Genomic DNA, 18,225 nt, shown 5'->3' with positions numbered 1-18,225 from the left:
ATAAAAATAGTTTAAAAAGTGAAATAAATAGCGCAATAATAGCCTATATGCAAGTTATTGAAATATGATAGGAAAATAGATACATATTTTGTAAGCAGCCGGATGAATATTAAGGATGTTGCTTCAACAGTTCAGGTGTTTAACTATTCTACAATTAAAGGTTCTTTAAAATGTCACCTACATACAACTATTAAATAAACGGATATTAAGATGGACAATATGCCACATATCAACTTTATAGGAGACAATATTATACATTGTAAAACCGGAGGTGGAAGAAGTACTCAGGTATTTTACTTAAGTAAAAGTAGAAGTACCAGAGTGTAGGAATACTCTGTTACAGTAAAAGTCCTGCATTCAAAAGGTAACTTAAGTAAAGTACAAAGATATTGGCAAGGAAATGTTACTTAACACCACTGAGTGTCACATACAAGTCTATATAATCAACAAGAAGTTAATAAACGTGGAGAAGAGGAAACATCTACATTTAAAATAGGCAATATTACCCAACATGCATTGTAAAGTAGGACTGGCTCATAAAACAAGTTCTGTTCACTTAAAAATTGGCTACCAAAGCATTGCAGAAGACATCTTTACATACATAAGTAGCAGTGATTGCCTCATCCGAGTTATTTCTTGTCTCCCAATAGTTCTGGTGTCTTTGTCCATCTAATATCAGATCTGATCCTACAAGGCTCATAGTGCATTATGGGCTTTAGTTTCCTCACATAAGCTTCCACAGTGAAGATTTGAAATACACATTTGGGCGTGTTGCCACAGAACTTGTATGTTATAGGTAAAGGTAATAAGTGTACACAAATCATGAAATAAAATCTTTATTCAGTACATTTCAAATCATGTTTACATTTCTGCAAACAAAACACATGCACAAGGTTCAATTTGCTCAATACATACAGACAGACAGACAGACGTACCCATATAGATTTATATCCGACAAGAGAGGACAGATGTCTAACAAACTTGAGGAAGTACATGTTTGTTCCTTACTATGTGTGACAAGACTTGTGCAGATGTCCATTGAAAAATGAAGATGCTGGATATTGTCTGTGTCTATATCGCCCCTCCCATAAAGGGATTGTATCGTTAATGTTTCCATAGCATGAAAGCAGACTTTCCGAGCTCTCACAGAAGACCCTCTCTCTTTCTGAACAAAGTCTCTCGATTCCTCTGACGTCCGTCCTTCACATGGGCTCCTCCTTCAGCTCTCCTCCCTCAGCGTGTGGTCGTAGCCGTTAGCAATGACATCGCACTTTGGTAACATCTCCTCCAGCAGGATGATGACCACGCCTGGACTCGAGATCCCAGGGAGGGACGACACATCCAGACGCTTCAGTCCTCTGAAGAACAGGCACACAACAAACAGTGAGAACATTTAAAGAGCCCTTATTATGCTTTCTTGGGGTTTCCCCTCTCCTGTAGTGAGTTATATCGGGTGCATGTAAATGGTCGGCGAGATCTAAATTCCAAAGTTCCCTCTTTGCCTGAAAAGCCTCCATTGTTTACTTCCGGTCCACGGTACGATATTTATCACGATATTGAAAAAAAAAGGAAAAAAAATGTGAATTTGTTTTTCTTTATTAAATAATAAATCTGATTTGTTCAGCATTTTAGTAGGATAGTAGTATTTTAAAGTGTCAACAATATAATAATCAGACCAGGGATGTGCACAGACATTTGGAGGGGCTATTGCTCTAAACTAGAAAAAGGGCCTCCCCCCACCCCCCCGAAAACATAAGAGCTTTTTATAAAAAAATGAAAACCAGGGAAATGTTTTGTTTTGCGGTCCATATCTCATTAACATATCTAATGTTGGCAACTATTAAAGACAACATGCGGACAATTCTGTTTTAATGTAGTTTGACCATTGTAACGGATGTGAGAAGTGTTCTCCCGTATGTGAGAGAGGGCGATCAAGAAAAGAGAGAGAGCGGTGAGGGAGTTTACGGAGCAGTGTTTTTTTTGTAAATAACCGACGGTGTCAAGAGGAAGTAAAGTCCCCTGGTTTGTCCCCGATACTCTAACTGCCATGAGAAAACTCAAAATCAATAAAAGCATATTTAAAAACAGGGACATTTCCGGGGACAGATTGACCCGAGGATTGGCCACCAAAGCCAGGCAGGCACATGATCACCATAGCCACATGAGGCCGGACCGGACTCGGAGGGCTTTCCTTTGCTTTTCAGCTGTCAGATTGTAAACAAAGTCACGTGACTGGGGGCAGATGTCAGCGCTGGCAAGGTGTGTTTTATCGCAGCGAGACTCTACAATACTAATTGTGGGCTTATCATGTTTATTCGGCAGAAAAAAAAGACTTTCGCTCTCTCCAGAGGGGCAGGTCAGCCAAAAAGTTCAAAAGGGCCGTTGCCCGGGCAACATTAGCCCGTACCTGTGCACGTCCCTGAATCAGACCCTGCAATAGAATAAATCAAGTTTCACTTTAGTTTTTCAAGTAACTCAACTCTAACTTACTCACTCAACGTCATCAAGGTTATCTTTTAGGAATGTGAGCATTTCCACATTTCCAGGTAGAAGCTGGGATGTTTGGGCGTTTGCAAAATCCCCTGCTGTGGAGAAAACTCTCTCGCTTGGTACTGATGTTGCGGGGACAGAGAGATATGCTTTGGCCATGAGTGACAGCAGTGGGTAAAACTGTGCATTGTCTCTCCACCATTTAAAAAATAATACAGTTGTTGCCAAGAAGGTGAGGCTTATTGACAGAGATATAAATATACTGTTGGTACTTGTCAATGTCTCTAGGTGTGTAGATGTAGCCCTGTAAATACGATGCCATAAGTGTTATCTGTTGTTTTCATGTTGTAACCTACTTGCTGCCATGTTGGACAGGTCTCCCTTGAAAAACAGATCGATGATCTCAATGGGACCATCTGGTTGAATAAAGGGTTAAAAAAATCTCGTGGTAGATTTTGTCAGTCTCACGACGGTATTGAGACATTTATTTACCGCGATATTCGATATATCGTTACATCCCTACTGATATGAACCTGAAAATGAGCGTAATAATACAAAAGAAGTGATTTGGTAATGTTTCAAGTGTTCGGATACTAACTTGAGATTCCTGAGTGCAGCCAGGCCGCCTGTCGTGATGCGTGGACAGTGAGAGATGTCCAGTTCCTCCAGAGAGTCCTCGAACATGTGAAGCCTGGCCAGAAACCAGTCGTTCACTTCAGGACATCCTCGTAATGACAGAGTCCGCAAAGATTTCTGCTCCTCTGCGGGAGGACATGAGTCAGACGAGGTCAGAGGGACAGAAAGGGAGGATACAGTTGGGAGAAAAGTTGGATTGAAAGGAACAAAAACCCCTCTTTACCGAGGTTGTCCAGCCCTCTGTAGTTGATGCCTGTGTAGTTCATGTTCACTTCCTCCAGGGGTGTGTCTTTGTGATCCAAGAAAGCCCAATTAAATTTGCCCCTCCGATCTGCAATGAACCACTCTGACTGGCCGACAAACCTGAGGACACGACGCAGAAGAACACATGGAAACTGGATCACAGCGGAACATTTTAACACGATAAATGTATCCCCTATGCTGCATTATTACAGGAGATATGGCAACTTAATACAAGATGGAGGCGCATCAAGAATAGCCTCATACAGTACATACCGTAAAGGTGTACCAATGGTTGTGTCTACAGGTTGTAATTTGACGGTTAAAAACTACGTCTTGACGTTAACTTCCATATATTTTCGCCTATATCTGTGTCTCTTAAAGGGCCGGCGCTGTGGGAATTGTAGTCTTTTATATTCCCTCGACTACAGAGGTAGCCACTAGGTGAACATATTTGGCTTTTTCACAAAAAACTAAACCAAAAACTGTCTCTAACGCCGGGAGAAAAGTGAGGGACAAAAGAATATTTGTTTAATGTAAAAAAAAAAGGCTCTCACCTGAGCCCTCCCTTCAGACTCAGGATGTAATACGCTGCTGCGATGTCTGATCCGTAGTTCTTCTGAGTGTAGCCATAGTAACTGTGAAAGACAGAAGGGAAAAGTCAGCGAAGGTCAAAAAGATACAGAAACTTCACAAACTGGAACGGAAATAGGGCTGGGCGATATTGAGAAAATCAGATATCACTTTACTTTTTCCTTCATACAACAATATCAATATTCTGACAATATTGTACTGCTTTAAAAATGATTACATTACTTACTAAATAACCATCAATAATTTGAATGTGATGACTAGTTGGTCAAGACAAATATAAAATGACATTACTTTACTGTAATGCAGCCTTTAAATGCCATATTACGATATACAAAATCTAAGACAATATTTGGTCTGATATCACAATAAAATGTATCAATATAATATCTAAATCTTTATAAGGCCCTTCCCTAATATTTTACAATAACCAATATTAAAAAATGTCTTAACTTGAACTATTACATTTATTTTTGGAGGATTTCTTTGTATTCGTGCATTGACCTTTAGTTGGACTATATTCCAGGCAGTGATGTACCTGAACGCGTTCAATGAACGATCGTTCATGAACGCGTTCATATTTTGGGCGAACGTGAACTGAACGTACTGTATTTCCGCTAGATGAACGTAATTGAGAACGCGTTCATTCTCAGCGCTGTATAACGGCGTTCAAAAGTGCGTTCATTCTCAGCACTGTATTATAACGGCGTTCAAAAGTGTGCCAGATTTCATATGCATTTCAGCCGAAAACCCAGTTAAAACACACCGTAAACAGGCTTCAAAATGCCTGTGACGCGTACGCGCCTGTCACCCCTGGCTGTCGCACTAAAATATAAATATACTAAATATATCAGACTCCTCACAACAAACAATGTGGAACCGCGGAACCGGCGAGCATTGAATGAATGAATTAGTATGGACGAAGCCGAGAGCAGCTGCAGCAGCACTCGCTCAGAGTGAGACTCTACGGCAGGGGTGGGGAACCTCCGGCCTCTGTCCGTATACGGCCCGCGAGACAATTTGGTACGGCCCTCGAGGTAATTTATAAACACACGCAAAGAATAAAAAAATGAAAGAAATCTAGACCGCAAAAAAATTAAACAAGCTAGTGCCTGTTTTTCCTGGCCAAGGTCAGGGTCCTTGAACACAACACGAGCCTAACGTGTCATCACGTGGTATATGTCTCGACTGACAGGGGTGCAGTTCTGACGGAGAGCACCAGAACGCCACTCCAGCACTTCAGAAATTGCAGTACCGATAAGTCCATACACATGCCGCAGTTTCTGCGTGTCTGTGTCTTTAGTTGAAAGCCCAGTGGCGATCTGTTCATCTGTCATACAGTCAATAACTGTGTTGTTATCATTAGCATCTGGTTAGCTAGCTATGCTAACGAATATAAGAAGCGTTGTCTACAACCAGGGAGGTAAAGGCACATCTTTATATGATCATTATAGTTATAAAAAAAACAAGAGAATAAAGTAAACAGGTATAAAATACTATATGACAGTTATTAATAAAGAAGAATACAGTTTCAAAGGGGAGTGATTTGTCAAATATCCATAAATTAAAAGAAAATCTGCTGACAGTTGTGTTTGGGTGTTGAGAGATGTGTCCATAGATCTCCTAATGTTGCTCTCATAGTGCAAACAATCTTGCCAGGGGAGCATGCCCCCCGGACCCCCCTAGAGGAGGTTAGGTCCCCCCCACTTAAATCATGTTCACATGGATAGGAAACTAAATACATTTGCACACATCTTGTGTCCATATCTTTCTGTTTTGGTGGTCACGCCACACCCTGCACGTGCATGCATACGCGAGTCATGGTGAGATATCTGGATTAAGAGGTTGCTTTTTCTTTGCACAGAATGAAATGAATGGGCTGTGATTTTAGTTTTTTTAAGCAGAGGTCAATAACTTGTACGGCCCTCTGAGGATATTGTAAACATTTAAATGGCCCATTAACATCGTACAGGAGACAAATAATAGCTCGCAGCAACGTATTGAAAAAAGAACTATGAACTATAAATTAGTTCATTTTTGAAACCATGAACTTTAGTTCAACATTTTGAATTATGAACTATGAACTGAACTAGTTCATTTTAAAATGTGTGAACTGTGAACTGAACTAGTTCATGTAGAGAGTGAACTTTCCCAACACTGATTCCAGGAAATGTGTGCATTAATCAGGAACAGCTTTAAACCAGTTAATTAGTTTGATGACACATCCCGTTACAACTGCTCCCAGTAACAGATACCAGCAACACTGGTTTGGAAGCTTCTCGATGTTTAAGACAGCCAAAATGTTTCCTTACGTATTTCTCTTCTGAACCCTCTTCCACCTCCGCAGAAAACTCCAGCTCTGGAGCATCTCCACATCGTAGAAGCACTGGGTGAGGTAGAGCAGGAACCTGGTGTGCAGAGGGGGGGGAGACACCGAGCTGTGGGGAGACACCGAGCTGGGGGGAGACACCGAGCTGGGGGGAGACACCGAGCTGGGGGGAGACACCGAGCTGGGGGGAGACACCGAGCTGGGGGGAGACACCGAGCTCAACGACCGTCTGGAGACGACCAGGAGAGCCGAACGCTGGCAACATCTGTACAGAGACTGTAGAGAAGATAAGATGAAACTTTATTTATCCCCTTGGGGAAATTATCTCATTTCATTTCATTGTTTATTTGAAGAGGGACACTTAAGACAAATAATGCTTCAAGTGTAAATATGCCGGATTTTAGCTTTGAGCTCATTTCCATCCGTAGTCCCTCACATAACATTTAAGAACATGACATTTATAAACACAGCAAAAATAAATACATGATATGCAGAAAGAGCAAGAGCAGCACACACAAGTATTTACAATATAGCAGCAACAACTTATAAAGTGCAAGAGGAGATACAAGAGCTGCCTAAAGTGCAGGAGGAGATACCCCCGTGTTAAAGTGCATTTAGCGGTGATGGCACGTCTGGTTGTTTCTCATCCATTCTTTGAGTTGACCTTTGAACCTATTGAGAGTGGGACGATCCGTGTCTCAGCTGGGAGGCTGTTCCACAACGAGCAGCCTTTAATTAGAGGACATTTTGACTAAAAGTGGTCCGTCTGCGGTGGACCTCACAGTCTCCTCTGGTTTCTGACCTAGTGCAGCGTCCAGTGTGGTTTCTGTGGATGAACTCCCCTAAGAGGGAGGGGGGGGCAGTCCATGTAAACATTTATAAATAAAGCACATACTTTTAAAAGACTTAAAATGGTCAAAACTCAAGAAATTGTGTTGTTCCAGGATGGTACAGTGGAGGTATGACTTTGGCTTTCTGTCAAACACCTTTTAGCTCTCTTGAACAGCTGTGGGATAGAATCACGCAGTGGAGGTAATGGTATGACTTTGCAGCATTGACCGTTAAGAAAGGTCTGATTTGTTTAAAATGTTGCAAGTTGAATTTAAAAGTATTTGATACTTTCTTGATATGTTTCTTAAAAGTCAAGTTCGAGTCCAGTATGACTCCAAGATACTTGAAGTGGGGGACGAGTTCTAGAAATACAGAGTGAGGAAACCTCTCCTAATCCAGTTCTACACAGCCATCCTCCAAAGCATCCTCACATCCTCCATCACCGTCTGGTACAGCAGTTCAGACAACCTCTCCCGGAATAGACTTCAACGTATCGTCAATAAAGCATCAAAAATCACCGGCAGTCCCCTTCCGTCACTCGAATCACTTCACCACCAACGAACCGTCACAAGGGCAAAGGAAATCATTTCTGACCCCTCCCACCCAGGTCTCCATGTCTTCCAACTTCTGCCCTCAGGGAGGCGCTACAGGTCACTGTCCGCCAGAACCGCTCGCTTCAAAAACAGCTTCTTCCCCTCTGCAATACGGACACTAAATGGACTCTAAATAACCCCAATGAACAATAATAATCCACCACACCTTGAACTTTATGTTATGATGTCTTTGCCCTGTGCTGTGTGTTGTACTTTTTATTGTCTGTTTATTGTATGTTGAATTGTATGGAACAATACTCTGCACTGAACACGAATTCCACCAGCCTGGCTGTGTGGTCATTACAGATTCTAATCTAATCTAATCTAATTTCTGATCCGTTAAAAAACCATGTTGTATCCTTTGATTTTGACTGGTCGTTTACTGAACATCATGCATAATGGTTTTTTTACGTTTAACTGTAAGCACATGTTGTTCAGCCGGTGTTGAACCAAACTTGCCTTGCCTTCTTAAAATAGTTCTCTATCTGTGTTTTTTACTTGCACCACGACACCAAGTCAGATTCCTCGTACGCGTCAATCTACCTGGTGATAAAGCTGTTTCTGATTCTGAAAGTCAGGCGTTAATAACAGCAACGGTGTCAGAATGAAAAACAGGATTCACTTCACACAGGGTGAAAATAAAGATAAAAATAGAATACAAATTAAAATAATAATACAGCAAAAAAAAAAGTCACATCCCGTCCGGACTACAGCAATGGAAACCTGTCCGGGGTTCCCATCAAAACCCTGGACAGGCTCCGATACGTCCAGAACTCTGCCGCCAGGCTTCTCACCCGCACCAAGCCATGGGAACACATCACCCCCACCCTCATCCACCTCCACCGGCTGCCGGTCGAGTCCCGGATTCAGTACAAAACACTCCTCCTCACGTACAAGTCTCTCCATGCCCTCGCCCCCCGGTACTCATCGGACCTCCTCCATCCCTACACCCCTTCTCGGAGTCTGCGGTCCTCAGACACGGGCCTGCTCTCCATCCCCCGCTCTCGCCTCCGAACTGTTGGTGACAGGGCGTCATTGTTGCGGCCCCCACCCTCTGGAATGCACTTCCTGCTGAGATCCGTAAAGCTGCCTCCCTGGACGTCTTCAAACCATCATTAAAAACACACCTGTTCACCCTGGCCTGCTTCGGGCCCTCGTCCTTTCTTGGTCCCCCGGCTTCCTTTATGTTTTGTTTGCCCTTTGATTGTCTGTTTGTCCACCATGTACAGCGACCTTGGGTCCCTTGAAAGGCGCTATATAAATATCATTTGTTATTATTATAAAGTGATAAAGGAAAGATATTTACAGCAAACGTACTGTCCGGCAGCTCTTGTCTGATCAAGTGTTAGAAGAGGACTCTTAACTCCTCCCATAGACAGGCATTAGGCTTGTTTGAGAGGCGTTGCGGCTCGCCTCGAAAGTAGACGAGAGTAGCCGATCGCAGCCGGGGGAGGTCTCAAAAAGCTCGCCTGAAGTCGGACAGCTCCGAGTCGGCTTCTTCATCTTTTTCTTCTTCTCTCGGTTTTTTGGCGGATTGCAAACAGCTTTAAGGTGCATACCGCCACCTCCGGAGTCGGCTTGACTCGGTTTGCATTTATAAAGAATGCACACATGTGTTTAATCGTTAATGTCAGATATGTACTAAGTAAATACATTTGTTCCTGCTCAAGATTAGATTCAACTTTATTGTTATTGCACATATTACAGGTACTGAGACAACGAAATGCAGTTTAGCTTCTAACCAGGTGCAACAAGCAGTGAAGTGGAAAGTAATGTACACAATCTACAGAATAACATATAGAATGAATTGAATGATGAATAAACAGTGGGGTATGAATACACTAGATATCAGCCTGAGAGCAGTATGAACAGTGTGTATGAATATGCTAAGATATCAGCCTGAGAGCAGTATGAACAGTGTGTATGAATACACTAGCAGCCTGTGAGCAGTATGAACAGTGTGTATGAATATGCTAAGATATATAAAGTATGAAAACGGTAAGCAGTATAGTATAAAATATATAGATATTCATTTCATGATGATAAACATTGTGGATAGTGCTGCGTACCTGGACTCACATTCAGGTTCAGGTCCGGACTCAAGTCCAGAGGTTCAGGTTCAGGTCCGGACTTATAAGTCCGGACCTGAACCCATGGCTTGTGTCAAGTTGTGTGAGTAACTAAAGTGAACTTATTGTGAGCTAATTATCAATTGAAAATTAACTCATAATCAACTCAAATTCAAACTCGTCAGGTTTATTTTGCTCCCTTCCAACTTGTGTCTACATTTCTCTACAAAGTACAAATGTAAAAAAAACACTTTTTGCCACTTTTCTACAACTCTGCTTGTGTACATTATACAGGAGTACATACTACATACATAGTGATGTACATACATACTGTTAGAAATTAAAATCAATGTTGATATGGCGTAATTTTGAGTTAAATACACTATTTAATTTAAATCAGTTTTATTCTGAAAAAAACGGAAGTTCACAATATTAACTTAATGCTTTTATTCTGAAAATTCTTCCGTTCCGGTTAGCATTAGCATGTGGCGAAATGCTACGTTTTCAAACCGTGAATCGAAGGTGAAATGACATGTGATGTTGTACACTGAGCACACTGGGGTTAGCACTCATTTATTGACGCTGAATAACGTTTATCAGGGAATGTTTAAATAACCACAGACACCAGAATATACGTAAGTGCTAGTTTTTTTGCGAGTCCAAGTACCGGTTCCCGACGTTCCGGTTTTAACCGGACTTGAACCGAAACTTTTTACAAGTCCAGTACCGGTTCGGCGTACCGGTACACAGCACTAATTGTGGAACAATGATGAAAAATGGGAATGGATGTGGCGACGTAAAACTGACACAAAACAACAACAAACTTTTGCCAGCCAATTGGAGAGTTTCATCAGCAGCACGTGGTAAAAACCACCAATGAGCGCTCAGCTCGAGATACCAGCGAGCCGTTTCCCATCAAGCATTTCGCTTCCGCAGCTCGTGGAGAGCAACTGCGCCAACTCGCCTCGCCTCGCTCTCAAGGCTGCGGCCGTCTTTGTCCCGCGAGATTTCAAAGTCTCATGTGGGCGAGCCTCCAGAGCAAGTCGGACAAAATAGAGGCTTCTCAATACTCAAATTTCCCCTCCTCAACTCCTCGGTCCTCCGGTAGTGACCCGGAAATGAATTTCAGCGCGCCATTTTGAAGGACGTCTCATTTCTCTAAATGCACACCGAGGACCGAGGATCGAGCGTCGAGGAGGCTCTCTGGAGGAGCTATAACCGAGGATACACTGATGGTTCCTCCACGGCTCCTCCGCGGATGCATTTCCGGGAACGGTGGAGGCGTGACACACGGCCGGACTTATCTCAGCCAATGACAGCTCTGCATGCATCCCCTGGATATTATTTTAGAAACTGCTCTCATCGCAACGCGATGTTTACAGTGAGAACAGCTGTGAGGTCCTGCAGAAAGCAGAGCAGTGTGTAAAATATATATCACTCAGTATAACAGACCTACTCTCTTTATTTGCTTTAGTTTAGTAGATATCTACAAAGAGTCCATATTTTTCTAAAACCATTTAGTGCTTCATAATAAAATACACAACGGCTGTAGCCTGATTATGCTTTAGCAGCTGTAGGTGTGTGTGGTACAGTGTGTGTGTGTGTGTGTGTGTGTGTGTGTGTGTGTGTGTGTGTGTGTGTGTGTGTGTGTGTGTGTGTGTGTGTGTGTGTGTGTGTGTGTGTGTGTGTGTGTGGTACAGTGTGTAGGTGTGTCCTGTACAGTGTGTAGGTGTGTGTGTGGTACAGTGTGTGCGCAGATGCGGCGGACAGACAGGTCTTAGTTGGTTTGGTGTCCTCTGCTTACTTTTAATACTTGCAAATACAACTTTTGGCCCGTAATTTCAATTCCCCATTTCAGCGACCAGAGAGAGGGGGGGGGGGATATATCCAGTCTCTGATTGTGTTACGTTATTATGAGAGTGCTCTCATACTTTAAATTGCATATATTTATATAAATATATTTGTGTGTGTGTGTCCGCATCTGTAGCCTGTTATTGTCTCATTATACCGCACTCTCAATGAACTCAAGGTAAATATGTGGGGGAACAATGTTCAGCTGATCTAACAGAGATTATAAAATATGACAAAACACTCGACAGCTGATGCAGCTGTTGCCACGTAATAATGAACGGACGTCGCTTTAATATGACCGCTCAGAGGAGAGGAGTTCTCATTTCTTTAAACGTCTGCTGCTTCCCCTCCTCTCTCCTCGGTTCCCCTCCTCGGTCCTCCGCTCGCATCTCCTGTGGGCGGGACTAAGTATCGAGGAGGGGAGTCGAGGAGGGGAAATTTGAGTATTGAGAAGCCTCTAATGACTAACCATCATGCAACGCACTAGCAAGACGTTGATCGCAACTGCGCAGGTCTTGCTTGTCTCAAACAAGCCTATTATATCAAGAGAGGCTTCTCAATACTCAAATTTCCCCTCCTCAACTCCTCGACTCCTCGGTCCTCCGGTAGTGACCCGGAAATGAATTTCAGCGCGCCATTTTGAAGGACGTCTCATTTCTCTAAATGCACACCGAGGACCGAGGATCGAGCGTCGAGGAGGCTCTCTGGAGGAGCTATAACCGAGGATACACTGATGGTTCCTCCACGGCTCCTCCGCGGATGCATTTCCGGGAACGGTGGCGGCGTGACGCACGGCCGGACTTATCTCAGCCAATGACAGCTCTGCATGCAACCCCTGGATATTATTTTAGAAACTGCTCTCATCGCAACGCGATGTTTACAGTGAGAACAGCTGTGAGGTCCTGCAGAAAGCAGAGCAGTGTGTAAAATATATATCACTCAGTATAACAGGCCTACTCTCTTTATTTGCTTTAGTTTAGTAGATATCTACAAAGAGTCCATATTTTTCTAAGAACATTTAGTGCTTCATAATAAAATACACAACGGCTGTTGCCTGATTATGCTTTAGGAGCTGTAGGTGTTTTCATTTCATTTCAAACCTTTATTTAACCAGACTGGTCCCATTGAGATCATAGATCTCTTTTTCAAGGGAGACCTGCAGCATATAGGTCCCACATGAAACATAAAACAATAAGGACATTATACATTATATTTACAGGATACATAGTTATAGACATTTACAAGTGCCCATTGTATCAGCAAGCATTTCATTTAGCCTAGCTTTAAAAACATGCAGAGGAATGAGATTGCTCAGTTTCAATTCTTGCTGAAGATTGTTCCAAGCAAGTGTGTGGTAGGCCTATAGTGTCGGTGCGTGTGGTACAGTGTGTAGGTGCGTGTGGTACAGTGTGTAGGTGCGTGTGGTACAGTGTGTAGGTGTGTGTTGTACAGTGTGTAGGTGTGTGTTGTACAGTGCGCAGATGCGGCGGACAGACGGGTCTCAGTTGGTTTGATGTCCTTACTTTTAATACTTGCAAATACAACTTTAGGTAATTTCAATTCCCCATTTCAGCGACCAGAGAGAGGGGGGGGGGGTATATCCAGTCTCTGATTGTGTTACGTTATTATGAGAGTGCTCTCATACTTTAAATTGCATATATTTATATAAATATATTTGTGCGTGTGTGTGAATCTGTAGCCTGTTATTGTCTCATTATACCGCACTCTCAATGAACTCAAAGTAAATATGTGGGGGAACAATGTTCAGCTGATCTAACAGAGATTATAAAATATGACGAAACACTCGACAGCTGATGCAGCTGTTGCCACGTAATAATGAACGGACGTCGCTTTAATATGACCGCTCAGAGGAGAGGAGTTCTCATTTCTTTAAACGTCTGCTGCTTCCCCTCCTCTCTCCTCGGTTCCCCTCCTCGGTCCTCCGCTCGCATCTCCTGTGGGCGGGTCTAAGTATCGAGGAGGGGAGTCGAGGAGGGGAGTCGAGGAGGGGAAATTTGAGTATTGAGAAGCCTCTAAGGTGTGTGTTACGTAAACACGTGTATCTTTGTCTCATTCCTTACGCTCTGTGAACTGTTGCATATTCTTCCGATTTTTTTCTTCACATTTCTGCACAATGCTACCTTTTTAAAGCTGTACAGCTATTTCCATTTTAAATGTTGATACACCACACATTTTAAATTAATGTATTGCATTTCAATTCATCAAATGCAAATAAAGAGTCTGACAAACAGCCGATAGCATGCTCAAAGTCACTCTGTTATTGTTTGAGTTCAAGACATTTAAAAAACATTCCCCTATCACAACATTATTCCCCACACCACAACTCAGACTATATCACCCCTTGCTGCTAAATACCAATACAATATGTGCAATACATAATAACTGTGTAATATATACCTGGCTGCTAAATCCTAACCCTGTTACAGGATGTGTATCATGCTATATACTTTACTGAAGGTATGCATGTATGAGTAGGCTTTAAATGTACCTTTTAAGTATGATAGCATGAATCTGCATCCATTGAAAGGTGACGCTACATTTTTCCTTTTTGTGAGTTTGCCGTATTAGTTGCTGACCAATCCCTGATAAATTGCTCTTATTATTGTCTATTGCATGTCTACAATATAAAAACATTGCATCACTTAACAACTACATCACATAGGTGGCTTTAAGGCTAATGTAGCATTTTAAAGCTAACATGTTGTTAACAGGCAGCTACATACTAACAACAGCATTCAGCCTCTTAACTGAATATAAACACGTCTACACTCTAAACTGTGTAGGTAAATGTGTTTAAATAGTATGAACTACTGTATTAATAAATCGAAATTTGAAGGGTAGCTTACCATGAAGGGGGCAGACATGACAGCAGCGTTCTACGGGAACACGTTAGGGAAAATCATCGCAGCTTCGCTTTTGCATTCAGCTGTTGTTCATCATGTCCGCCGCAGGGTGGCGCTGTCTGCTCGACTCAATGATGACCACATTTACCTGACCTGACCTGACATGAAGGGAGATACAAATAAGATGATCAAATGGAAAGAAAGGCTAGTTTTATTTAAATTAAAACACAGTCAAATCAGTACATTGACGAATGCAATTATGTACAAGGAAGGCAAGAATCAAAGCTCCTAAAAAAGACGTTTTCAATGTATTCACAGTGTAGTCATATCAATTAACTAGAACCTAGGTTATAGTAGCTAGTTTTTTTACACAAAAAAGCCACATCGACAGGTTTAAAATAACAAAATGACATTTAAAGGGATATACAAAACTCTATGATGCAAAGGACAAAACTCTAAATGTCATGATTACGGTGGCCGAAATAATTGGATAAACAAAAAAATAGAAGAAAGGAATATCTGAACAAAAATGTAGTTATTATTACACAGCAGCTGTCCGATAACCAACAATCTAAATGCTTTCTTTGCAGTATTTCTTGTCTACTGAACAATCTGATCATATGACAATAAAGGCTTGCATTTTGAATCTGAATCTAAAGTAGCCCAGAGTTGAGACATATCGCTACTTAAATATCATTATTCAAGCAGATATTGACCTCACGGTGGCAGCCTACATATGTCCTCAGTCTGCTGTATCTCCAGACCAATATCCAGGATTATATAGATATATATTTCTCCAAGCATTGTGTTAATACAACAACGAGAGAGACACTTGCTTTACCTCTCACTCCTCAGATGGATGTGTCACTGAAAAAACACTATTACCAACACCAAGCATGCACGCGCACACACACACACACACACACACACACACACACACACACACACACACACACACACACACACACACACACACACACACACACACACACACACACACACACACACACACACACACACAGTGAGGTGAGTGAGTGTCAGGCGGCTCACGCCTACTGGTGTAAACAATTAACAAATTAGATCACGGCTCGTGCTTCAGAGGATTGGAGGACAAAGAGACAGTGGATGGTGACGCACACAATAGCATTTAAATATAACAGTGAGCATGTGTGTGTGTGTGTGTGTGTGTGTGTGTGTCAGGCCCGGTTCCAGAACAACATGACTCAGGGTGCATCTGAGATTAGAGAGGGTGCAGTGTTAAAGTGCTATTTTTATAAGTAACACCCTCTAGGGGGGTCCTCACCTCCTCTAGGGGGGTCCGAGGGGATGCTACCCCGTGAAGATTTTAATATTGAAGTTAAAAGCATCAATCTGGTGCACTTTGAGAGCAACATGAAGAGATCTATGGATACCTCTCAACACCCATATGAAACAGAACTGTAAACAGATTGACTTTTAGTTTTCTCCAGTTGTGCTGCATTTACAAGAGTGGAAACCTCTGTACCAGTCTCACTTCGTGCACACCTCTCCTTCCACAAAGCCACTGACTTCATGTGCTCTTTGATTCATGCCTTCCCAGTCCCTTATCACGTACCCCTGGCGCCAGTTGTGGCGCCATCTCTGTTTTGAAACCATGAGCTGCAAAATGAGCGCCTCCCCCCACTGTACACTAGGCGAGTCGGGTACTTTCTTAAATATACCTGGGCAGGCTCTGCGGACACTTGCGGGCCGCCGATGGGTGGCGGTGTTTGGGGCAACGAAGACGGCTGTGGCTGCTCCGCCTCTGTGGGCGAGGCGGGCAAAGCCGGCGAGTCGAGCGTTAGTGTCCACGACAGTGGCCGCGGGTAACGCCATGTCCCCATGATCTGAACTGTTACCTGCAGTAGATGCAGTGTTACTGCTGGCGATAAGGGCTGGTTGTTTGAACCATTTTCTGATGTCCATCACTGACTGCTGTGTATGACGAACGCGCAGCGGCACAGGTCACGCGCACCTGACATCATAACGTTACTTACCGTTTAAATTGACCAAATAAATGTTATTTAACCACAATTACAATTTATTTCATTTCAACTATATTCTTCTTCTTATTCTTCTTCTTATTATTATTATTGTTATTATATATGTAATTTTTTTCACTTTAATTTTTTTTTTTCACTTTTAATTTGTCAAATGAGGGTGCATAACGACTCTTATGCACCCCCGTAGAACCGGGCCTGGTGTGTGTGTGTGTGTGTGTGTGTGTGTGTGTGTGTGTGTGTGTGTGTGTGTGTGTGTGTGTGTGTGTGTGTGTGTGCGTGCGTGCGTGTGTGGGTGTGTGTGTGTGTGTTCAGTGTGTTCAACTCTGAATGTGTTCCCAATGAGTAGTCCATAATGCAACAAAAAAAATTAAGATTAAAAAACATTATAAAATGGCAGCATGCAGTAAACAATCCAAATGACAAAGTGTATATAAAAAAACGATCCAGAGAATAAACATTCAAATAAGAAAAGACAGATATAAAATACAAGATTAAAAGATTAGCATATGAATATGTATTCCCATAAGGTCCGGAAGACTGTTATGATTCATCAGATCCTTGTTACCAGTTATTGGTAAAGGGATGTAAAGATGGTGGGAAGTGTGTGTGGAGCCGAAGGGTCGGCTGAGTGAACATCTGGACCAATGAAGGAAGGAGTGACGGACGGTGGGAAGAATCGATCAGGGACGGATGGATGGCTCAGTGCATTAAAGGGACTGACAGACAATGTGTGTATTGTCCTTGTGTGTGTGTGTGTGTGTGTGTGTGTGTGTGTGTGTGTGTGTATGTGTGCGCACGTGTGTGTGTGTCTGCGTGTGTGTATGTGAGTCTGCGTGTGTGTGTATGTGCGTGTGTGTGTGTATGTGTGTGTATGTATGTGTGTTTGTGTGTGAATGCGTGTGTGTGTATGTGTGTGTGTGTGTGTATGTGTGTGTGTTCCTGTGCAGGTATGTGTGTATGTGCGTGTGTTTGTGTGTGTGTATGTGCGTGTACGCGTGTGTGTGTATGTGTGTGTGTTCCTGTGCAGGTATGTGTGTATGTGCGTGTGTTTGTGTGTGTGAGAGTGTGTGTGTGTTCCTGTGCAGGTATGTGTGTATGTTTGTGTGTGTCTGCGTGTGCGTGTGTATGTACGTGTGTTTGTGTGTGTGTGTATGTGTGTGTGTATGTGTGTTCCCGTGCAGGTAGGTGTGTATGTGTGTGTGCGTGTGTGTTTGTGTGTGTCTGCGTGTGTGTGCGTGTATGTATGTATGTGTGTGTGTGTCTGCGTGTGTGTGTGTCTGTGTGTGTGTGCGTGTGTGTGTATGTACGTGTGTGTGTGTGTGTGCATGTGTGTGTGTGTATGCACGTGTGTGCGTGTGTGTGCGTGTGTATGTGTGTGTGTGTTCCCGTGCAGGTATGTGTGTGTGGTTGTGTGTGTCTGCGTGTGAGTGTGTGTGTGTGTGTGTGCATTAAGATGATCATTGCTTGCGATCCCTTTGAGCTTTATGAATCAAACAGTCTGCTTGCAGCTCTCGTTGGAAACACGTCAAAACAAATTGATCTTTATCAGGTTGAAATTACTTTTGTTTGTTTTAATAACAACCACCAAGAATATTCATGTGTTGAGATCAAAAGCGTTTCTCTTTGAAAGCGCCTCGTGTGTTGTTGATGCACTGTATTCATACCCTCAGAGCCTTAATGGATCTCTGTGAAGCGAACCACAGTGGCTTC

General features: G+C 42.7%; 1 protein-coding gene across 1 annotated transcript; it reads right to left on the bottom strand.

Moving 5' to 3' along the window:
• Positions 1 to 820: 820 nt before the first annotated feature.
• Positions 821 to 14,606, bottom strand: dmac2 (distal membrane arm assembly component 2). Its single transcript, XM_034098014.2, has 6 exons — positions 14,498 to 14,606; positions 6,270 to 6,562; positions 3,924 to 4,004; positions 3,350 to 3,489; positions 3,089 to 3,251; positions 821 to 1,358 (listed from the first exon to the last, which is right to left on the bottom strand). Exons 1-6 carry the CDS (start codon positions 14,513 to 14,515, stop codon positions 1,220 to 1,222), a joined length of 834 nt encoding a protein of 277 aa, XP_033953905.1. The 5' UTR covers positions 14,516 to 14,606; the 3' UTR covers positions 821 to 1,219.
• Between the last annotated feature and the right edge of the window lie 3,619 nt (positions 14,607 to 18,225).

The sequence above is a fragment of the Pseudochaenichthys georgianus genome, chromosome 13, assembly GCF_902827115.2.
Source record: "Pseudochaenichthys georgianus chromosome 13, fPseGeo1.2, whole genome shotgun sequence".
Taxonomy (NCBI): domain Eukaryota; kingdom Metazoa; phylum Chordata; class Actinopteri; order Perciformes; family Channichthyidae; genus Pseudochaenichthys; species Pseudochaenichthys georgianus.
This window is presented reverse-complemented; position numbering and strand designations above follow the sequence as displayed.